At 39.8% G+C, this 24,672-nt stretch overlaps 1 protein-coding gene across 3 annotated transcripts in view; it reads right to left on the reverse strand.

Moving 5' to 3' along the window:
• Positions 1-1,077: 1,077 nt before the first annotated feature.
• Positions 1,078-24,672, reverse strand: part of DPP4 (dipeptidyl peptidase 4) — a 77,055-nt gene continuing 53,460 nt past the window's right edge. For all 3 annotated transcript variants that reach the window (XM_057744517.1, XM_057744518.1, XM_057744519.1), the window contains 8 exons: positions 22,784-22,853; positions 20,028-20,222; positions 17,598-17,652; positions 16,892-16,991; positions 14,131-14,195; positions 4,129-4,201; positions 3,791-3,864; positions 1,078-2,206 (listed from right to left, as the gene is read on the reverse strand). In XM_057744517.1, coding sequence (XP_057600500.1) covers positions 2,105-2,206; positions 3,791-3,864; positions 4,129-4,201; positions 14,131-14,195; positions 16,892-16,991; positions 17,598-17,652; positions 20,028-20,222; positions 22,784-22,853 — 734 coding nt within the window. In that variant the 3' untranslated portion in view covers positions 1,078-2,104. The remainder of the gene's footprint in view (positions 2,207-3,790; positions 3,865-4,128; positions 4,202-14,130; positions 14,196-16,891; positions 16,992-17,597; positions 17,653-20,027; positions 20,223-22,783; positions 22,854-24,672) is intronic.

Raw genomic sequence — 24,672 nt, forward strand, 5'->3', positions numbered from 1 at the left:
ATCTGTATAGTATCTGATATTGTACATCTACTGTTGTAAAATGGTCTTATTAATATCTGAACAATATCTGATATTGCACAATATCTGGTTTCAATTAAGATAAAAGGAGAATTTTTACTTAAGTTGCTTTATGATTACTAATTCAGTCCAGGATGTGAACATACGACCTATGATTACTGTTTCTGGATCTAGAACTCTACAAAGATGGGTGCAGCTACTGACAATGAGTGAACTCTATTATTAAACTTATGATAAGAGCACTATAGGGTTTGAAGGTTGGCTTATGGTCCCAATGAAGGAACGGTATTTCAGACTTAATTAGGGTGAATGCTGTACTCAATGGCATGCTCTGAAAATACAGTTGAAACAATTTCACAATCTTCTGCCCATTCCTCTGCGTGACTCACCAGTCTCATGTTGAATTGATAGATTTTTTTTCCAGTTCTTCCATTTTTAGATTTTTATGCTGTAACTCATTCTGTCTGGGACAACTTTTTCCAGCTATGTTTGAAACTATGTTTGAGTTCATAAAATCAATTTTCAAAAACGAGGCCATTTTGCACATAACTGAACAAAAATATGTGTCCTCAGTTATCTAGACATTACTTTGCTTGGCTAAATTTAGCATCTTAAATCTATGGTTTCATTAATATAGCTATGTCAACCAAAAACAATTAAACACTTAAGTTGTTGATTTTTTTTTTTAACATCTACTGAGCCATTTGGGCTATCAAGATGATATTGTTGATATTATCTGATATCATGAGCCTCACCATAGTTCCCTAGAGTAAAATTATAAATTATGTATTATATAAATAACCAAAATTATTTTTTAAGTTGATTTTTCAAAAGCTTATATATGTATGATAACAGAAATTGGATATGTATTAGATAAAAACCCTATGAACTGCTTAATTTAGCACATTTCTATGTATCTCTTTCTTACAAAACCTGAACCCTCTCCATGTTTACAAGGCAGTTTGGCATAACAAGCAAAATAAACAAGAGCCTTTCTAAGTAAGCATGTCCATATGCCAATGCAGTTTAGGTCTGATTCAAGACACAGAACTCATTACCTCTGAAAAAATGAAGGCACATTTATTACTGACCAGGAGAAATTCCACAGTATGTAGAACGGGAATCAGATTACATATATCTGTAGCTTATTTTCAATTTTTAAAAACAAGTCCAAGGAAGTTAAAATATTCTTTTAATTAGATGCTCAAAGAAATGAAAAAGAAAAACTGATGCAAAGACTCCTTCAAGTTAGGATTTGCAATACAAATATTTTCATCTCTTAACAGGGCAAGCTGATGTGTTCACATCTCCGTTCCAAGCTGCCTCTCTCACTAGGAAACATCAGTATTTTTAAAGCACATTTACAATGCTTTCCCATCACCCTTGCTGTGTTTTTGTAGCACCTATAGCCATAACTGGCACCTGGGAGCCCTGCATTGTTGGCAGTTTCCCTCTCATTTCTTTGGAGTCTATTCAACTGCTGTGGTTTTACTCAGAAGTCAGTGCTTTGCATATATGATTTCCTGAGACTGTTTGAATAGTCTTTCTCAGAAAACTGTGCCAGTCTGGCTGTGAACAGCTCTTCTCCGAGGAGCTGACAGCAGCCTGGTTGGGTCAGCAGGCTTGGACTGAGGTTCATAGCCTCGCCCTGCCAGCTTCTCTCCCTACCCCCTCTTTTCTTACCCCTGTTTCAGTGACATCACTGCCCACATCCTGCCATTCCTTCCAAGAAAAGAACAAGATTTGGGCTAGTCCAGTTAGAAAAAAAAATGCTGCCCAGGGAACCTCTGCAAAGCTCCCATAAAAACAATTCTTATTTGTTGTTTCACCAACTGATACGGAAGTGATTTTAAATAACAGACAAAACCAGACTGAATAATTCAAACTTCCATTAAGATAAATAATCTGTTGCAAAGACAGAAGTCCCTACTTCAGGTTACAGGTATGAAATTTGGGAACAAAGGAAACCTTCATTTCTTGATTTGAGTTTATGTTTTTAAGATCATCATCTTGACAGTGCAGTTTTGAAACAGTGAGAGCAAAGTGGCTTTTCACAAGCTTTGAATGGCAATACTGTTCCGAGGTGCTAAGGTAGACAGAAGCATTGTTTTAGGAAGTGGCTCATGTGGGTGTATATGTGTTGGTGTGCTGTGCTGCTGGCGATCCCATGGTCTTCATCCGTATACCACTGGAGAGCGAAAAAGAAAGTCAGAATTAGGAAGTCAGTTGTCCTTTTTTTTTTTTTTTTAAAATCCAAATGACTTCTCATGAGCATACATGGGATAACACACGATGTTTTAATTCCTCGTTTTATCAACTAAAATGTGATCAAAGAGGGTTTCTCATTTCCTCCCAGAGCTCTTCCAGGGCATGTAGTTCTGTCCTGTAGGAGTCTCTGATTGTCCTTTGCAGGTGCTGAGACAATTCACTGTGAGTTTGGCTTCACTGCATAGTGCTTTAAGGATACGTATATTATAATTAAAATATCCACGTCCGTTTTCAAATGTGACTCAAAGGATGCTTAGAAACACATCATGCATAGGAGGGAATGTTTATCCCATACAGCCCACTTTAAGTGTTATCAACTGTTAAATTTCTCCTACACTGCAGTAAGGTAAACTATTGAAATAACTGAGTTTTTTAAAAATTAATTTTTCCTACTATATATCACTAAGGAACTAGAAAAAAAACCTATTTCAATATTCCATATACATGGTTAGCATAAGTAAAGTCAAAAATCAAATGTATTATTTGCAAACACTTTAGATTTTTCACTGGAATTTTTTATCTGTAAGTCTGACATTTATGTAGGATGAGTTGATGACCTGAGGCAAAAATTTATCAACTCACACCACCATGTGAAACAAGCCGGGAAGTCACTGCCAGGCAAACGTATATTATGGAAACATAAATTAACTTTCAAAGATCGTTTAAAGTATCACGTCTTTTCTTTGAACAGTGGAAGGATACACCTCAACCTCACAAAAATCTAACCCCCAAAATATACGCCAGGTGTTTTTGTTATCAAATGACTGTCCCACTTTTATACAGCAGGCCTGAGCACCAAGCGCAGTGTGTATGTGAAAAGAGAATGAGAGACAGCAGGCTAAGATTAAGCTTACACAGACAAGAAAGCACTTGACACAAAACCGTTTAGTGCAACACATACATACATAATCTTTTTTTCTTCTTAATCCGAAAAGGTCTAGTGCATCAAATGAATTGGACGTGATACCTAGAAACATCCTCCGAATAGGCAACAACAGCTCTAGCCATTCCCAACTTTATAAAACCAGCCTAATTGTTTGTTACCTGTGGTTTTTCAACAAAAGATAACATGGAAGTTACAAAAACTGAAGCGTGCTGATTATTAATACCCCACTGTTGTGAGAAGAGCTAGTAACACACACTAGAGATGGATTTTCACATTTGAGCTGAGCTATGATCGTGCTGGTTTCGCTTTAGAATTACTCTGCCGCACGGTTTACTGGGTAAGTGATTCCTTTGGAATCAGAATAGGGAGAGACGGGACAAACACAGGACCAGAAGAGCAGCGTTTTGACACTCCCAGGAGATCCCATGTTGTGCTTCTCAACCCTCAACTCTTTGATCTTGAACGTGACTCTGTTTATGCTTCACATTCTCACTGAAAAATAGGATCCCTTTCGCTTCCGTTCCTGTCTCCTGGGACCTCTGTGAGGAGAAGTAGTCCCGAGAGGGGAACCAGACCTCACCAGGGAGTTCCCTCCCCTTGCAGGAAGTTCTGCTATACCATTGACTGGAAATCCACTCCAGCATCCACCAGGGCTTTGGAGATCTGAGCTGACTGCTGAAAGTGAACGTTATCTGCAGGGAGAGAAAGGAAACAGAAAGTAACTCATATCCGCTCCACTTTTCTGGTAGGAAGGGTGGGAAAGGCACAAGAAGAAAAGGAGTGTTTGAAGTTCTAGGACTCAGCATCCCATTTAGCCCAAGACAAGTGAGTTGTGGAAAGCAACACTGTTTTATTGAAGTAAATGTAACAGTCTTGCCCCTCATGCTTTTGTTTTGTCAGTAGTGAAATTGCAAACCTGTCTGTGATACTAAAAAGTCTAATTAACTGAAACTCACCATCTGCTGTTCCATGAATAAGGAGGTACTCAACTTGTTTAAAATTTTCAGCTCTGCTCATGACTGTTGAATTCTGGAATTGGGAAAAAGAATGTCATTATTCAAAAAAAGATCTGCCATAAACTGATTTTTCACTTCAGTTTACAAAATAAAATGTTTTCAGCTGGGGCCCCCTTTGATACAAAATATAGCAAACCGATATTCAAGCAAATGCTGTCTCCATGCACGGCAGAATGCACAGCATGCCCTGTGCCTGGGAGACAGGACTGGAAAGGGAGGATGCCACATCTTCCCTGCACATGCAGAAGAGGGCACCTGCCACCCAGGCTGCATGCGAAACCCCTTGAGTCCCAGATCCCAGATTGGCTGTGTCCTATGCATTAGCACAGGGCAGAGTCTCGTATTAGCGATGTATGTTCCATGGGCTTATGCTGTAGTTCAGCCAAAAAGTGTATTGCCATGGCAACCATGTGTCACATGGTGCCATACATGCTACATTTCAAAGAGCCTGTACATAGCATTTGCAACTAAACATACTCTGCAATATGGCATATGAACTTTGGTCCACATTGCTAGGCTCTGAATGAGAAGCAAATATTACCTTTTTTGGAACAGATGTTTAAAACCTAGGCAAATGTAACATGGGAGGGGAGGGGGGTGAAAAAGATCAACTATGGCCTTAGAAAATCAGTGGGTGCTGATCGTCTGTCTCATTCTGTATTGGGGAAAGTGCTGCTTTTGGATCAAGCCAGGGAATTAGAAAAAACTGGGAGGTCTGCTTTTTGAAGGCTGCTTCATGACCTTAGACAGGTAGGACTTCTAGAATGAGGGTGGAGTCTGGTGAAAAAGCTTTGAAAGCATGGAACTAGTCATCTGATCTTAATTTGGAGATGTCTGCAGCATTGGGATGAGGTAAAAATGTCATAGACATCATAGACTTTGCAGTGACTTTGGGAAGGGGTGAACTGGAGTCGACTTCCGTTGTTGGGCAGGGGAAGGGTTTAAAATCAGCCAGCTCATCTTGCAGCATATTGGTGAATCAAAGTCAACTTTATGAGAGGCAAGGTTTGTATTTTACAGGTATCTTTGTAGCTAACATCAGCTTAATATTTTTGATGGGAACCCTGAAGGTCTGCCGGCGGGGGGGATGGGGCTAAGGTCCAAGCATTTGTATTCTAGCCCCAGCTTCACTATCCGTGAGTTGTGCATCTGCAGACATGCTGCTGAGCATTGTTTTCTTTGAAATGGGAGGAAGATTAATTCCTCTTACTCTCACCAAAATAGGAATCAAGAGACATGGCTTTTTTTCAAAAGTTAAATTACTGATGCTGATGTGAGGATGCTGTAACACAGTGTTTCTGGAAAAAAAGACATTCTGTCTACAAGTTTCACAACAAAGGCACCCAACATGTTTGCGTTGACTGAGGCTATCAAGGTGATCTTGTCTTGGAAAGCTTAGAGCAAAGGCCCTCCCACCACTGCGCAGGTGGGGTCCCACTTGTCCTGACCATATGGCATTTTTGACCCAAACTGAGAATTTACCTAGGAACTTTCAGAACAAACACCTAGGACTCATTAAAAGTCACACTTTTATTTTACTTTAAGAAACATGTTATCTAGTGAGGTTTCCCAGATGAATCCATCCATCCATCCATCCCAACATTACTCCATTCATTCTTCCATCCATCCATTCATTCATTTTTTCATCAAGTCAATCAATATTTATTTGTCAGATACCCAACTAAACAATAAGATCCATGAGAAAAGGAATTTGTCTATATTGTTCATTACTTTCTTCTGAGCATTTAATAGGGAACTAAATATCAATTAAAGGAATAAATGAAAGAAATGTAAGCACTTACATTGTACTGTTCACTATATTCAGTTCTAGTTTTGCAGAGGCAAGTGGGAACAGCTAGGGGAGGTGGAATAAAATATCCTCATTCTGAAATGTACCAAGATATGTTTTGCCCACTTTCAATCCATACGCCATGCCATTAGCAATAAGAGCTGACATTTATTGTGTGCTCTGTGCCAGTCACTCGGCTAAGCATCTTAAAGGATTTATGAAAGTGCTGCTCTATTTAATCCTCATGACATTCCTGTGAGATAGGTCTATAGTAATCCCACTTCTACATGGAGACAGTAAAGTGCACCAGGTTACATCAGGAAGAAGTCGGAGCTGGAGACAAAGTCTGATGGCTGAACCTCTTTACCTCCCATGCTGCACTGAGTCTCCACTAAAATTCCTAGCTGTTCATGATGTGGTCTTTAAGCAAAAATACAGGGAGAAAGAAATCGGTACTGAACTGTTCTGGGATTTGCAGTAGGCAAACACACTGGGTATTCTTTGCCCCCTGCATTCTCATGCCTCCTTAGACTGAATTCATTAGAAAAGAACTGGCTTGCAAAGCCCTGCGAGATTTGTGAGGCGTTTTTGGATTGTGCGGCTGATATATCGCCTAATGAAGCACTAGAACCCTGAGCAATGTTCTGCCCTGGAGAGAGGAAAGGGTCAAAATCAGTCTCCCAAGGGGCCAGTGTGGGGTTCAAAGCTGGAGACAGCAGAGCCTGGGGCTGACACACCGACCGTGAGCACTGACAGTCTGAGCCCCAGCTCGGGGAGCCCTCATCTGAGCCCTCCTGCGTCATCCTTTCTGCGGCGGCTGCGTGGCTACGTCCTCTTACACGAAATCGAGCTCTTCGCTTGCCAAAGATAGTCACCTTTAACATGCAGATCTGACCCGAATATACAACTGTGTCACCTCCCCTCACCTCCAAAAGCCTCCCAGGCCTTCCTTGCTTGGCAGAGTGCACAGCAAAAGCTGCTCCACAACCTCCCTGAGCCATAAAACTGAGAAATGTCATTGAAACATAGAGTAATAGTTAGGAGACATATAAATACGCAGGACAGTTAGCAAGGAATGTGATAACTACTGGAGTTTGGACCAAAACAGTTTCTGGCTGCCTTTTTTTTCTTAAATGGAGTGAATACAGGCTGAAAGAAGACAATTTTTATAAACAAGTAAAACCCTGAGCCTAAGATAAATGTTGTGATGTACACACTGTAGCTGTGATGAACTAGACATGGTGAGAAATGCAACATACTGAGAAAAAGACGAAAACTGTGATAAAAGTGTCATGATGCAAATTGTTTTACATTAACAATATTACACTACAAAGAAAGAAAGACAAATACTTTAATGCAGCAAGGGAAAAATAAAACAAAAGCTTCCCTGCAGCCACAAGATGAGTGTGTCATTTCCAATGCACACGTCCCCCTGCTCGCTGGGACACGCGTCAAGAGGGACCTGTCAGCGCAACGGAGCCAGGCAGCCTCAGGCCACGCCCATTTCAAGGCTCTCAGGCTCCTGAGAACATTTTTCCCTTCCGGAAAGATGCAGCTGTGTCACCTTGCCTCTGGAACCACCAATCATTCCCTACTAGACTGAGCATCCTGGCTTCTCAATCTAGAAAGACTCCTGACAGTCCGCTGGATGGCACGCTTTAACCCATGAAAGGCAGCCAAAGCCAGTGAAAGAAATGCATGCGCTAATTTAAGGGAGAATTAATGACCAGAAATAATTTAATTGTGCTATTTCAACCCACTGAAACAGGATCATCCCCATTTGCCTATCGATGGAAACAGAAATAAAAAAGGAAATGGATGACTAAGTTAGAAGCCGAATAGTCTGTCACCAGCTCCTAAAAAGGAAGCTTAGAGTGATAAATGGGCAAGGATGCAATGGTGGTGCAGTTGGCACTCTCCCGAGGCTAGAAACTTCCGGAGAGCCCCGCTGCCAGCAACAGCCTGGCAAAGCGAAGTGGGAAGGACTGGTCCAGTGGCAGTGCCGATCCCCAGCATCTCTGCGAGGAGCTTTTCCTTCAAGCCCCAAGAAGAACCATCTGTAGCTGCTCGTCGGATCATGCTGGTTCCTCAGTTACCTTCCAACAAATAAATCTTTGTATTTTTGAAATAAAGGAGAGAGCTGATAAGAGTGGGGGAGTACTGTGAGCAACAGAAGGTCTAACGATTTTTAAGCTACCCCTTGCGCCATCCAGGAACCATAAGGACAATTTGCTTCCCGAGAATAATGGTGGCAGCTGCCATGGTTTTGAAAGCTTATTTCATGGCAGGCACAGGTGTCTTCTTTAATCCTTTCAATAACCCCGTGAGGTAGCTCTGATTCTCTCCATTATCCAGATGAGGAAACCTAGGTTCAGGGAGGTTTAGTAACCTCTCCAAGATAATAGGTGGTGGAAACACAATTTGAGCACATGTCAAATGCAAAAGTCCATGACTCTTAACATCATATTCTAGTGTCCCTTCACTTCACAGACAAACAACTCATCATCATTTCCAAGCTCTGGTAGAAAGAGCAAACAGCCACAGGTCTAAGGGGCAACGTATTACTTCAGTGAGATAGTACCCCGAGTGTACTGACTTGCTCTGTGCATTCTCCCACTTGCAACCAAAGCCTCACAAATAATATTAAATGAAGCTATTTGGGGGAAGCACCATTAATGCCACAACAGAGGCCACAGAGAAGTTTTACCAAAAAATTAATTCAACCCACCACATCAGATGTTTTACTTGTTCCTATCCATCAAACAACTGTACCGGTGAGATGCCAAGGAAAGAGCTCCCATCCGCCGACAGGGGGCCCTACCTCAGGCCTCACCCAGCAACACTGGCTTCTTTAAAGATCACACAGCAGTCAACATTTTATCAGCGCTCAACAAACAAGTTAAGGTTTGGCTTAAATCTGAAGGTCTCTCTCCCTTTGGCATATTCTGGGATAATAGAACAAATGTCAAATCAGTACAAGATGGCATATTTACAAAATTGCACCCTGTTTTGCATAACCTAACGATGCAGCAGTTCTTAAGGATTGAACATTTCAAATCTGCTAGCAGAAGACTGCCAAATCTATGACTGTTTCGTACACTTGCCAAAAGCCTATCAAATTCTGAGCAAAATGCAAAATAAATCTCCTCTACAAGTTAAATCAGTCCCTTCTGTGTGTTCCAGGCTGCCCTCTTCTCTTGGCAACGAGGCTCAGGACTTGGGCCCCATTTCTCTTGCCCTTGATCCGACGCTAATCTCTGTAAATCCATTTCCTCCCTGGTCTCCCGTCCTGCCTGATCAGCCACCATGTGGCCTGCTCTTCCCACATCTCTGTTCCCGTGTTATCCCTTGGTTCATCCAACCTGCTTCACAAATCCCCAGAAAACCAGCTCTGCCTGCTGCTGCTCCTGCATCTACTGTGCTCCTTTGCTGCATCCCTCGGGCAGCCTGTGGAGAGCACCGATGCTCTTCCTCTCGTTTCCCAAAATCTTCCTTGACTGGCTCCGGATAAGTGCCCTCTCCCTTTCCTACCTCTCAGTAGCTACATCTTATATAACATTTTTGTGCCTCCATTTCTGGGTCAATAAAATGGAGATAATTAGAGCACTTATCTCAGAGAATGTGAGGGAGAATTGAACCTAATAATCCAAGTAAAGAGCTTAGAACAGTGTCTGGCCATAGAAGCTAGAACTTAATAAGTGAATGAAAAAAAAATGAAATAAATGAAACTGGATCCCCCCCTGGTTGAGAGGAGTGGGGGGAGGTGAAATCCTAACGTCGCAGCCACTTCCCTTCTCTCCCTACGTCCTCAGAAGGCACAGAATTCCTGGGGCTCCAGAGTCACGATTTGGGTATTGTTAGTCTTTTCCATACATACCGGGCACTTTGTCATGTTCAAGTTCATTCTTTATTACTACTCTCTTTTATTTCTCTTCAAAAATTTTGTCTGAATGTTTTGTTTCACCAACGAGGTAATCAACTTCTGAACAACTGAAACACCAGGCACCTTGAATGGGCATATGGAAGTCTACCACATATTAATATTTCTTTTACAGGTTTGACTAAAAGACCTGTGATTGACCACATAGAGACCATTCATCAGTGTTAGTCAGGAACTCACTCTTCAAGGTGGGGCCACGGTGGCTCTTTGCTTATTACTATTGGGGGTGAGAGATATCTCGTCTATTCGAGTCTTTTGCTCAAATATGTCACTCTTTCTGTCGGCTGTGGGCTAAGACTCAGACTGAGACTCATGGCAGAAAAGATGTTTCCACAGAGCTACACTGCCAGTTAGCTACACTGTCTTCCCTCCACTTTGCCTACCTACTTACAGCTTCTGGGACCAGCTCCTTGGAGTTTCAAGGAGGTGAACATCTTCCTTCGTCTTTGGGCCCCTGGTATCCTTTAAAAGTGCTCCTGCCTTGCTACTTGGCAGTAGGTGGGTGACTATGTACAAAAAGAGTCTTACAGAGTCACTACTTGTGTCACTGCATTGGGTCCAAGTCGTAGTCCCAGGGTCTCCTAATCTCTACGGCAGCTTTGTAAGAATAAGAAAAGGCCCTTCCTCTGGCTGGATGCAGCCCCAAAGGTGTATGCCTCAGACAGTGGAGCATAGACGAGCTTCCAGCTGTGCACAAGCAGAACACCTACACACGACATCCCTGCCTGTTCTGTGTGCATATGTAAATGGTTTTTTCAATTTCCTTTCGTAAATAGTAAGCAAGACCCTTATTTCACAAAATGTGCTTCTCTTGGTGTGCTTTTCTAAATTCTTCCAAATCTGGGTCATCAATGACCTAATAATGAATCCTCTCCTCACTTGAGTTTTATTAAAAATTACACTCTCTTCCAAAGGCTATAATTCTGCCTACTGATCATGATTCTGTAGCTGAAAAGGTGTACAAAGATCAGGACCTTGCTTATCACACACTTTGGTCATTCCTATCCCGGATGTGCCAAAGAAAGTCAACAGGCTAGACTATATGGCACTCATTTTCAAAATATTTCCTCCTGACCTTTGGAAATGCACAGAGCAGCAAAAGCCAGTAAGGAATTATCTCCTTTGTCTTTTCCAAGAGGGTAGGAGGAGGGAGGGAGAGAAGCAGAGAGAGAGGGAGGAAATAAAAACAACCTGGGAAAGGAAAGTAAAAGAAGATCGGGGTCCAGAGGGGCAGCTGGGGCCTTGGAGGAAAATAGAATCTTTGAATGTATTCCTGCCAGAGACAAAAGCACAGGCTCATTTAAAAAACAAAGGAAGGCAGCTTTATTCTAAAGCCTGCTGTGCACCAAATATAGGTACTTAGATTCAGTTCTCCACTTTCTGAGGGTGCAACTTACTGGGCAGAAACAATACAGTGAATGCGTTTGCCTCACTTTCTCCTACCCACCTTAACCATCGCCCACCCAAATAATTCCTCTGAGTAACACACTGGGAACCTTTAACTCTCTGGTACTGGCAGTTTTAATGTGTCCATTGCCAGCAATGAATTTTGTGCCAAGAAAACCCGACTCCTGGCGTGGAAGGATTAAACAGTCCTCGGGTGCCATCTGTGCAGCGAAGCGAGACAGTGACTTTGTGCTCCCACTGTTCGTGTGTTGCCATCGGCAGTAGGAAGTGACTTCTATTTACATGACTACCTCATGCAGAGAACATCTAAGGGGAGAGATGAAAATGGCCACCTCAGTGGGGGGTAGAGTTGGAGAAGAGGGGGATGGGTATGGGACTGAAGAGCCTATGGGAAAATCTGGAAGAAGATACAGGTTGACACGGTAGATTAAAACTAATTATCCTCTAGGGGGAGTGCTGGTGGAAGAGGAAACACGCCTTTGGCTGATGTTCTTGGAGTGCAGTAGGGTAGGTGCCATGGACTTTCTCGGATGTCAAGGTTTGGGCTTGACCCTGTGCTTTTAGGTCCAGAGACCTTCAAAATGGGTTTTTAAAATGAACTTTCGACTCATCACCCACCAGGTTCTAAAGTCAGGATGAAGGTCCTGGGCAGTACACCTCTGATGTTTTGGGAGTTTTCAGTAATACTTTGGGATATTTGAGAAAGCCCTTTAGCCACCTCCAAATATGGTGCACCACAGGAAGGACCCTCTCAAATTTAAGCATCCTGGGCAGGTCACTCACAAGAAAATTCCAGCTGTAAAATGAAAAACATGATGGAGACATATAATTTCTATAACAATGTTTCCCTTCAAAAAGTTTTAAAATTAAATCAGAAAAGGTTTTAAAGTTTCTATTTCATACTGGGTGATCCAAAGAATACAATGTTGCACAAAGCCTTGCATGACTAATAACACTGCAGAGGGGAAAAATGAGAACAAAATAACTGTGAGTCCAAGGTGGATAAATTGAGGATGAAACCATGGACGAGAAGATGTCATGGGAGTCAAGAGAGAATGTTATAGTCCACTGGGCGAGCAGTACAAGTTTCCTAGTGGATGAAGGTGGAGGGGGAAATGACATTCCAGACAGAGGGACAGAGGACAAAGGCACAAAAGGGAAAGCCCAGAAATATTCAGAGAACGGTGAACATTCCAGGTAAACTGGGCCATTGTAAGAAAGGTGTTGAACACCTGGTTAAAGAATGAGGGCTGGGCTTAGTTGAGTCCACAGGAAAAGTCCATGAAAATGTTGTGTGTGGGGGTTAACCTTACACCTCTGTGTGGTACAGCCTGGAGTGTAGAAAGATAAGCTAAGGGGAGACCCATGGGGTTACGGTTATAAAAGAAAGTAGTCATGTGGCGGCAGCAATGTGGTTATAGAGCAGGGAAATGATGTCTAAAGCAGCTTATTGGATGTGGAGGAGAAAGAACGGGAAAAACTGAGTCCAAGGTATCCTATGGGACAACCAGAAGACATAAGAACAACCTGATTACGGGACTGCTTTGCAGTGGAAGACGATTGGTACATCGCACTTTACAGGCTGTTACTTTTCTATCTTGACTGAAAAAGAGAGATGAAAATACACAAACAGGCACAAACACATGTGTACCCCTGCCCACCCCTCCCCCACAAGCCTCGCTAAATAAAGCTGAAAGGAAGAGATAAAACTAAACTGTCTGCACACATCTTGCAAAACTAGAAATTTTAGTTGAATTTTATTGTGCTTTGATCAAATGGCTTCAGACCCATTATAATGATGACATCTTACAAGAATGTACAAATACGGCTCAGAGCGACATATGAATAGGAAGCCCAAGCATTGAGAGCTGTGGCCCAGAGGAGGAGAAATTTTAGTGGCAAATTTTGTGGGTTACTGTTTTCTTTCTTTTTAATTTACTGTCCTGGGAAGAGTTTTGAATATCCTCTGGAGAACGTAAACATCAGATGATTGACCTTGTCATCTGTAAGTTTCAGGGTTTTCAACTTATGTGACAGAATCAGGAAGGCCTTTTTTTTTTTTGGAAGGGGTGGCAATGTGTTGGAAGGGTCCCTAGTACTTAGGCTGATGCTTCCAGCTGCAGCAGCCTACCACCAAAGACAGTGCCCTGGCTTTGCAGTGGCACCCACACTAGCACATGGGAGCTGCCAATGATGGCTGCACTCAGACCATTTTTCAGATGCTGTAGCCCATCTGTACAGCAACCTGCCCACCGGCTCTTCCATCAGGCAACCAGCCTTTTGGATGCTATTCAGTAATTTGGGCTCAAGGGCTTTTCAGAGCATTACCTTCCTGTACCTACAGCTCACCTGCTTTACTCAAATCTTGTGTGAAAAAAACTGTACATATTTGGCTATGAATAAGAAAATTACAGGCTTGTACATACAATTTAATTATGATAATACCATAAGAAATTTTAATATGTAGTTAAAGGTTTAGAGAGTCTTCTGGGCTCTAAAGGAATATGTTGAATTTGACATGTTTTCTAAACTGAAATTTTTATAATTAAAGTAATTATCTGGTGTTGCTTTGTATTTCCAAATGAATGCATATTGTGACCTATATAGCATACGATAAAGGCTGGAATTATGCAGAATATAGTAGGGGAAGCTATTGGAGTATCTCTAAACCACCTGTGTTATTTCTTTTTAAAAAGAATTTCATTGGAAATAAAAAATATATATTTTCTAGAATAAGAAACACTTGAAATGTTCTTATACCACTTATAAATAGGTTATAGAATGGATCTAGTTCGCCATCTCTTACCCTGTAATAGTCAAGGTTATCTTCTGGAGTTGGAAGACCCATGTAACGTTCTGTGTACACTGAGTCTGTGACGGAGAAAAGAAAACAAACTTAATTCATACAATAAAAATTTCTTCCCTTTTTTGGGTTACTTTACGTGCTTTCATATGTCTTTACTTGTGCAAAGGTCTATAGTGTTACCCTCAGAAGTATCTTCTCCAGATCATCTCTACGTGGCCTGTTAAAGTAGCCAGACTCCCACCTTTCCATAGTCAAGCCTATAGCCTATTCCCTTTAGCCTTTCCCGTAAGGGCAGAGGGAGATCAAACCAGGCGATCTAAAACCCAATTAACAACCCACCTGCAGAAAGGTCAAATGGGAAGTGCTAAGCGATAAGGACTCTACATTATCAACTGACCCTCTCAAAGAGCTTGATTAGCAAGTCACTTCATGTCCCAATTGTCTTGAATTCCTTGGTCCTGACATCAGTATATGCTCTACTTTAGGATGCTCTCTTTCCTGTTGGAAACTCCTCATAATTTTCAATTACTAGCTGCTTATTTAAATGATAATGTTTTGGAGGGGGGAGACAGATTGAAAGAGGAGAATTCAGTTATCATTTATTTCCTGTATAACCCCACAGCGGCTCAGCTCCTCCATCACAATGAAAGCTACGCATCTGTTTTCTCTCATTTTGCGGATAGGCCTCTATTCTGATGCTATAACTGTTGAGTGCTATGAAACAGATTACATCAATATCTGTGCTAAAGTGACATAAGCTCTTTTATCTATAGATATGGCATAAAAACATATGCATTGTTGGTTTGGTTATTTTAGATACTGAAAGATATTTTTGACCTAATTTCAAAAAATTAAATCATATATCAAATATATATATATATATATATATATATATATATATGTCATATCCTAAACTATCAATGAGAAAATTTACTGTGGCTGAATTCCAATGTAACTTTTAAAAGTCTAAAATAACTGCTTTTGAAAGATGACCAGGTTACAGTAAATAAATAAGTATAAGAATAATATGTTTCCTTGTGCTATATAGGTTAATGGACTGAATTTCACTGTAATTGTACTGGTATTGCAATACTGATTTAATTAATCGTTGAGAAGAATATAGCATCAAAACAACAAGCTTAAGCAACATTCTAACCCTTTTTGAATGGCTGGCATTGGAGGTTAAAAACTACACTGATAGCCAGCATTAGTTGTTCCATGTGTATTCTTCATGCCCTTTCTATGGAAATCAAAATATTTTCCTCCAAAATGAGTAATAGCAATATTTTATCATTTTGATTAGGGTGAATACAGACTGCACACAATTTTACATATCTAGAGGACACTCATATAGAAAATATGATATTTTAAAGCATACTTTAAAATATAAGATTTTCCTAAAATGTTCATCTTTTAACATTTAAAGGTGAATAACTTAGGTTAGACATTTGAGGGGTGGGGAGGGACAAAATATGTCCTTATTTTTAAGGACAAAATAAAATTTTCCCCAAAGAGCCGCAGTTCTTGTCCTAGAACATAATACCCATTTCTTATTATGTTAACCAGGTTTACATGTGTAAGAAGGTCTAAATTTTTAAAAATACTATTTAAAAGAATGCTTAGTGTTGTGGCTGTAAACGTTCAGAAGGATGTCTTGCAATACCACTTATGTACTCCTTCAATTTGATTTTTGAGTAATATTGTTCAAATTTGCACATATATAAGAATTCTAGGAGGTTCCCAAGTGTTAGATTGGTCCATATACGTTTGATGAAGTTCTCTTCTTACCATTATATATTTCCAATGTCACAAAGATTTGTTTCTATTATTTTATTGACCACCAGAGGTCTCCAAAAACAAGCTATCCAATAGAACAATTAATATGAAGCAGGAAAGTATTACATGAAAACAAATCTATTGTGTGAGGATCAATCCTAACTATGTTCTCCATTTTCTTTTTAACAGAAAGACAGTGATGTCTCTTTTACACATTGGCTTCTTGTGACTTGCAGAGGCTTTAAAGAAGAATTTTCCACAGGATTGGTACTACCATATATTGGGACATAAAATATATAATGGGCATATGCATTATCAGTGATTCCATCCTTATACTTGAGATGGGGTCGGAAGAGATACAGGAAAATAACTCATCTTCTCACCACCTCCGGCTCTTCCCCACTACCTAGGGTTTCACTGCTTACCCCTCCCCCTTGGGAATCACAGCCTTACATATGTAGGATAGAACAATACTTTCTCAGCAGTGAAGAGGATATTCTAGAGTGGCTTTCACCTACTTAGAGACAGTGGAAACAAAACCCCCAGGAATTCCCCTGCCCTAGCTCTTCTTTCCACCCAAAGTCCTACTTATATTTGACCTTTACCCAAATGGAAAGAGATACATACATCTCTTATTCTTCTAATATGTGAAGTCCCAAACTCAAATTAGGATAAAGATAAGGAAGGGTTTATCTGAATAACTGTAGCATTGGGGATGTTTTAAAATTTGGAAAACAGAATTTGTGGATAAGACATTTAGAAAACAGAATTGGTTGATGACTAAACGTGTAGATAGCATTTACTACCATCTAGCCTTTCAAAATAGCAGAATAAGGGAGACTGTTTTTATTACAGGTATCCATAAAGTACTTCTAAGATGAATCAGTTTACTCACTGTAGAAGCAATGAAACTCAATAAGGAACGGTTTTGTCATTGACATGTGAAGGTATCTCAGTATCTCTGTACCTGAGAGAGATCACGTACCATAGTACTCCCACTTTGACACAGGTGCCACGGCTATTCCACACTTAAACACGCCACTTCCTGCTCCCAGGACCATTGAGGTTACGTACCCTCCATACGACTAAGAAATGGAAACAGTTATTTTTATGGAGGTAGAAGAATTAAGGACATATGGTAAGTGAGTCGCAGTTTCCACATTTCTCACATCTTTATATACTGTGCCTCTTTCGAGATAGAAAGCATGAGAGAGGAGGTTTAAATTGGCCTTAATTAGGTAGTATCTAAAGACTACACTTTCAGATCCCTGGTCACATTTCTTGGTAGGTATAAGGGGGAAAGTACTGAAAATTTGCTGAGTAGTACTAATTAAAGAGAAAAAAAATCCCCAAAATCAAAAAAAGCAATAATCATTAAATCTGTACTGACTTGAACCCATGAGAAAAAGTCTCCCTCCTTCCCTGTCTCCCTCTGTCCTTCCTTCCCTTTATCCTTCTTTCTCTCCTTTCCTCTTTTTCTCCCTTCCTCACCTCCCTCCCTCCATTGTAATGGACAAAAGTATAAGCCTGGGGGGACTCATTGCCCAGAAATCTAAGACATTTGGACCTTCTTAGATTGAAATGATTGACATGATTTTCACCTCCAAATATGTACATACAAAAGTCAATTATCCTGCTCTGGGTTACAGTCACTAAGAAAGGCATACACGTTCGTCAGCCAACCTACTCACCCAGCCCCAAATCGCAATCCGTTGGACGTCCACAAATCCCATTTTTGCAAATTGTCTAAAATACATGGAACAAATCCACGAATCAGTATCACACTGTGTACAGAAAACTAAGATAACTGCACAAAGATGAAACCTTGCCATTTGTTCTCTATTTCATTCTGTTAGAAACTAAGATTACTTGCTGCCAGCAATCAAATAAACACCTGAGATCCGCTGTCTATCATTTTTAACTTAAGAGCCAGGTGAACAGGGTTTACTTGTGTTGGAGTCCATAAAAATTTTGTCTCTGTGTGTGTGTGTGTGTGTGTGTGTGTATGATTCACAGAAAACAAATCCTGGCTGTTTTTTTCACAGCTTTATATAAAAATTTGCAGCCCAGATGCACTTTTCTTTACATAATTGAATTTAAATCTCTCCAGATGTTTTTCAGTTTGCGAGAGTCTGCCCCTACAATGGAGAAATATAGGGGCATGCAGAACATCTGGCCAGGGCTTAGAGATGTCTCTGGGCCCCCTACCTGAGAACGGAAACCCTATTCTCTAAACACATGCCTTCTCATGGTGGGTGTTGATTAGTTAGCTCAGCACTATTAAATAAGAAGCAATTTTTCCTTCATGGATTAAGAAGTCTTTCTGTCACTAAATTGTGTTCAGGATTGGAATCTAGGTAAAGAAAGGAGAAAAATGTTCTTTGCACCTATTTCTTAATTGTAACCTTACATCAAATCACAATTTGTTTACTTTAAAAAATCTAGCAAATGGGGTCCTTAACTTTGTAGTGTCGAGGGAGGTGGGGGACCCTTGCATTGACCTATGTGTGACTTTAAGAATCTTTGTTTTCAATTGATGATATATGTCTTAGACTGACCTGAGTTAAGTAATCTTAGAAAAAATTCAACGTAGTTTTCAACTCTTTATCCTCTCCATGTAAACTTTTTAAACTTGGAACACATACGTACAGAAATGTGTACCAAACCATGTGTGTACAAGCTGGTAAACCTTTACAGAGTGAGCATACCTTGAACCAAAATATAGGGCATTACTATCACCCAAAAGCCTCTGTGTCATTTCTCTCTTTGCGAAAAGGGAAAAAAAAGAAAAGAAATGTTTTCCTTTTATGATTCCATAAAAACTTCACCTGAAGTTGTACCAATATAAATTGGGCCGTGCAGGATATACACTTTTGTTCCTGGCTTCTTTCACTCGGCAATCTGTGAGATTCATCTGTGTTGTTGTGTACAGTTCCTTTTAGTTGCTGAAAAGCAACTCCTCGATACTTTTTAAATGGAGTTGTATATTGTGGATAACACAACTCTAACATTTTAGACTCAAGAGTCCCTGGAAACCATGCCCTCTCTCATAGAGGACCAATCTGGATAAATAAAAATGTATTTGTAAAATATCGAAGCCTCACTCTGGAACCAATTTATCCTCTCTCTTATCTAAACCATTCTTTTTTTTTTTTTTTTTTTTTTTTACTTTCAAGGAAAATAGCTAATCATTAACTTTGATGTAACAGACTTAGGGCTATTTAATAAATTGTTATCTTCTCTTCCCTTTGGTTGTTCCATTTTTTTAAAGGCATTTTCCTCCATCCATTTAATCATTCACAATTTTTCTCCATTTTCTAGTTTATGGTTTCACAACATTGTTTAAAGTCACTAACTTATTATGCTTTCCAGACATCCATACAGTTGGTTATAGAAACTCAGACTACAATTCACATTTACCAGCTGAATGTAACTGAATGTAAGCTGGAGGGAGACTTAGATTCAAATCCTGACCAGTCTCAGCAAATTACCTAACCTAAGAGCCTCCATTTCTTTAAGGTACGAACACCCACCTCTCAGGGTTGCTGTGCAGCTTCAGTGGTAATGCAGGTGAAACACCACATGTTCCCTGTGCAGTCCAGGGTAACCATCATTCACGATAAAAATCTTTCTTGAGCCAGATCCCATCTATTTCTAGTCTCATAACTGATGCGATTCATCCTTAACCAAGTCCTTATAACTGTGAGTGACAATGCTGTGTTCTACAATTTTCCCAAATTGGGGGAGTAGCCCTCACTCAGCAGAATGTAGGAGCCACGCCTAGGACTTCATTCTCCGAGGTAAATGTACACCGAACTCCTCTACTTCTCCTTGACTACAGGGGTGGCTTGCTTGTTTAGTTAGATGTTTACTCAGGGGTATATTTACTTCTCCGTTTGTCCATGTGTTTGATGAATTCTGAGTCCCTATTCCTAGAAGGTGACAGCGCATATGTCAACTCCATTTCTGAGTCTAAACATAATATCTTCACTAAAAATCCAGCCCAAGGATGAAAGATTCATCCCAAGACCCTTTAAATTCTTTACACTTCAGATCTTTAAAATATAAATGGAGGGGGAAAGAAATCAAATGACCTTTGAATTCATCTCCTAGTCACTCACCTGGTTGCTTCAATTTGATCTTCAACTTCAAATGTTCCAAGTCTTCTGTTGATTGCATGCATGATCTTATCTCCTTGGTAACCACTTCCTCTGCCGTCAAAGCTAGCTACTATAATGTTTTCTGTGCTTGCAAGATAAGTAGCCCAGTTGAGTCTGAAGACAGCATCTGCCTTTTGACTACAAGGGCCTGCATATCTGCGAAAAATCCCAAATTATTAGCCTTTGTGAGTTTCCTCAATCAAATGAGGAGTGCTTGCCTGTCTATACCTGGTGGATAAGAAGTGTACATCTTTCCTGTTCATGAGCCTGAAATCGTGCCAGCCACCAGGGTGTCCACAATGCGTCCTCTAAAACTTGGCAACATGACTATAATGGCTGAGTGTTTCCTCCAAAAATGCCCATCAGTTTTATCTTTGAAGATTGTTATCAAACACAGACTTCACAGGCCAACATTTTCTAAGTCATATATATCTTGGAAATCAAAGAAGTACATATTCTAATAATTGGGATAGAGGAGTTGTGGTAAGAAAAAATAATGGGATGACAATAAATGCAGCTTGCAATATATCTTTCTGGCTGAGCTTACAAACACTCCTAGATTACAAGTGTCCTTGGTTGGAACTTCCTTAAGGGCTTGGACTGCTGTAGGGTGTGCACTGCACTGGCCACAGTACCCAGCGTGGCGCTGCTCACTAAGGCTCCACAAGGCACTGTGGGATGGGCCAAAGTATGAATGAACACCATTCCTTCACACTTCAAAGAGAAAGAAATAGACTGAATTGGAAAATGGGTATATCATTTGGTATCCTATTTATTAGCAAGGTTAACTCCCTTACAGCTGCATTCTTCATAGGCTATAACTTTATCTATACACAGCTGGGTGTACAATCTCCCTCAAGCCCTCTCATTTCCACTAGTTAATCCAGAGACACTCCCTACAGCTCATTGGATCTCATGTAAATACGTCTTCTCTGCACCATCTACAGGACTCCTGGACCCAGATCTTCTCCAATAACTCTTCCCTCTCCAGTTCATCTCTCCTGCTCATCTACTCACTCTCCCCTCCACAGGGATGGACAAGTCCTGCTTGGATGCCTTTGCTAACATTTTCCTTCCTTTCCTTAGAGATGGCAGTCAAAAGAACTTTAGTTTTAAACAAAATATTATATGACTTTAATTTTACACTAGATATCGTAACATTCTAACTTTAAAAAGAAGGCATTCATGAATTTCTTTGGCAAGTTAACATTTTTTAACATGTGAAATGCCCTGGTCCTTTCAATGATATTAAATTTGATAAAGCAATAGCTTCCCTTAATATTAACTATGTATCAAGCTATCAAACCCTGTAAGGATAAACAATGTCATTTTTAAAAATAGAAAACAAAGATTTAGACACCTAAGAAAACGCAGAGGAAAATCATTGAAAAGAATGGGCACCAAATTTACCATATTTTTAAAACTTTCCTAATGAAGGGGAGATCTAGTCATTACTTACTGGGGAGTCCAAGAAGATAAAAATATTATTATTATTTTTTTACAAACCTCTGTGTCAAAATATCACTCTTTTTTTAAAGGTAAAGGATCTTTGCTTAGTATTGGGGCTAAGGCCCAAAGCACGTGAGCCTTACTACAATCAAAATTTGACTACATTAGGTGTAATGAGAATCAAATAACATATCTGGAAGTTTAAAATACCTCTTTCTCTTTCTTTGAGCTTTTACGTTTGGCTTACACGGAACTGTAAACACAGTGGAACAAGGCTGTGTCTGATGCTAGTATCTGTATCCCTTCTTCTTCTTTCTTTCTTTTCTTTTTCTTTTCTTTTTCCTTTTTCTCCCTCTTTTTTTTTTTTTTTTTTTTTTTTGCTAGTAACAACAGGAAAGTATCCCTGAGATTTCAGTTTCCTTTTCTGTATAATGGGCCCAATAGAACTTACCACACCAGCCTGTTGTGTGGACAGAATAAGGCAAATTACCTGGCATGCAGCAGGAACCCAGCACTTTTGTTGGTTTGTTTTGAATAAAGGAAATGAGGCAAGCTGGGGCAGGAAGAGTGGCACTGTGGTGTTATGTATGAGATCAGGGCAATTTTGGAAAGACTGAAGCAAAATATATTCCTAGTAATTATTAAAAATATTTTAGAAAGATGCCATATTTAGACCTCACATGAGCTCACATTTACTGCTCAAGGACTTGTGATTTCAGAACTTTCTCTAGGAGTTGGAGAAGTTTGAATTATAATGAATACTTTTCTGTATCACATCTTCTCTTCATCAAAAAAGGGAATGGAAAATACTAGGCATATTTCAGGAACTAAAGGAAGAGAACCCTGACACTGGAATGAATTAAAGGTCCACCAATGGGAGATGTTTGGGCAAATGTGGGGATAAGGAAACTGTGAAGACTGTTAATATCCACCTATTGCTTGTGAAAATGTCCATGAGGTAAGGATGAAAATGGGAATTTGAGAATCTCTTTGGAATTCCCTTGGAGTTCGGGGGGGAGGGGGGAATCAAAATAAAATCCATGTGCTACTATGATGGAAGAAGAATGTCTACCTTCCCCATTAGAAAGATGGTAGAAAACACAGGTTTGGATTTGCGATTGCAAAATGGAAGAAGAAATGCTAAAACTGCTCTACAATGATACAGGAAGAGAGAGAGGATACATTTGGCTCTATTTTTCAGTAAGCAGCACTGCGCAAAAATGTACAATGGTTAACTTCTAAATTATTCCCGTATCTTGAGTACTTACACATCTATTAGCAGAGGATATTTCTTGGATTTATCAAAATGAGGAGGCAAGATCATCTGATACCAAAATTCTAAACAAACAGAAAGATTAATTAGTGAATTAAGAACACTTATTAGCACACGATTTTGGTTCCTTATCTCTGTCAATGAAAAGTAACATGCAGAGTCTAGCAGTTTGTTAAATGAGAATAGAAAAAGAAAATGAACTGATTTAATTCAGCATGTTTTTCAGATATAAAAATATTCTCTTTCAGGTTAAAATACTAGTTTAAGGTTAAAATAATAAAATTGTTTCTAATGGAGCTATCAGATACGTTGGTGCCTTGTAAAATAAAAGTGCATCTTAGCATTGCTAATGTTTTGTTTTTATGATTCTGTTCTTTGGCATCTGATCTACTTATCTAGTTTGTTTATGGCTTATGTTCTAAGTTTTCCTCCAAAATGTTTTCTTCTACTTGAATTTCTTTGAAGATGTTTAGGATTTTTAGTTGGCCTTAACTCTATTTTAAAATGCTGATTTAATAACATTTTTGTAATTCTTATTGCCATCCCAGACCGTAAAGCTGAGTTCCCATTTTCAGCTGTGTCTCGCAGAATGAAACCAGGTTTACGTGGGGCAAACTGTTCTGTACAGTCTTGTGCAGGTCTGTTTAATTCTCTGTGCTTGATTTAACATCAGTTTAGTAAAATTTGTTCCTAAATAATAAATAGGTTACCTTTGCTCCCAAATTCAGGCTAATTAGTTAGACTAAACTTTAAAAAAAAAAAAAACGAGAAAGAGAGTTGTTTCATATTTTGAGAAGATTACTTCCAGCTTCAGTAGATTGAACCTATATGGAAAAAAACCCTTATCTCTAGAGCTGCCTCTTCCTTATGTTTGTCTTTCTTTTGTTTTTTGTTTGTTATCCTTATTTTAGTTGAGGAAAAAAGAAAGTTTAGAAGTCAAATTTTACGGAGATAGAGTCTTCTTCAATTTGTATTTTGCTGCTTATTTTATGCCTTCTGATTAAATGTGCTTATGAGGACACACATTTTAATATCTGTTATATTTGAGTAGAATGTCACACTATCAGCTGACCGTGATGTTTTTAATAACCATGCCGGAGCCAACATTCGATCTCTCTTTTGTTTGAATCAGCACTCGTTGATCGGAAGTGTTCTACTTCCTTTTTGAAGATGCACAGTCTTTTCTTTGGGGGGGGGTGTCACATCCTAATATTTAATATGTCACATCTTAATATTCAATGCCTTCTATACCAGGCGGTCCAGTTAGCTCTCCGGATCTCTCCCCAGAACTCTAGGCCCTTGCCAGTCAAGCCAGATTCAAGGGCCAGCAGCACTGGCATCACTTAGGCGCTTACTACACAAGAATCCTGGGCACCCCCTGACTTGCTGGCTCAGAATTTGCATGTTAATAAGGTCCCAGGACTGCTCTATGCTCTTCTTCAAAAGTACCCTCCACTGTCTGTGCTTTTCCTGCCATTTCAAATTGGACGAGCTGAATTTCTTCTATTATTATCCTGTATTAAAAAATAATCTAAAAGAAATCAATCCTGAGGGAGTCCCCCCTCCCCTATGAGTTGTGAGCCCTTAATGGAAAAACAAACAAACAAATAAAAACAACAACAAAATTGTAAGATTCCTACTCAGAGACACGCCTTGCTCTCAGCGTTCCCTGAACATGATCCATGATCAGGCCACCAGGCCAGGACTGAGCACAGGGAGGAGGTTAGGAGAAATTCAAGATTTCTGTCCTGAGACTGAAGTCTCAACATTTTACTGCCAACCCTAATTTTTTTTATGTAAGTTATTTTCAATCTGTTTGGGTTAAAGATAAAATATATTAGGATATCATTAAGTTAAAAACACAATGAATAGCTAATAGTAGAA

Source organism: Hippopotamus amphibius, chromosome 8 (assembly GCF_030028045.1).
Source record: "Hippopotamus amphibius kiboko isolate mHipAmp2 chromosome 8, mHipAmp2.hap2, whole genome shotgun sequence".
NCBI classification, from domain to species: Eukaryota; Metazoa; Chordata; class Mammalia; order Artiodactyla; family Hippopotamidae; genus Hippopotamus; species Hippopotamus amphibius.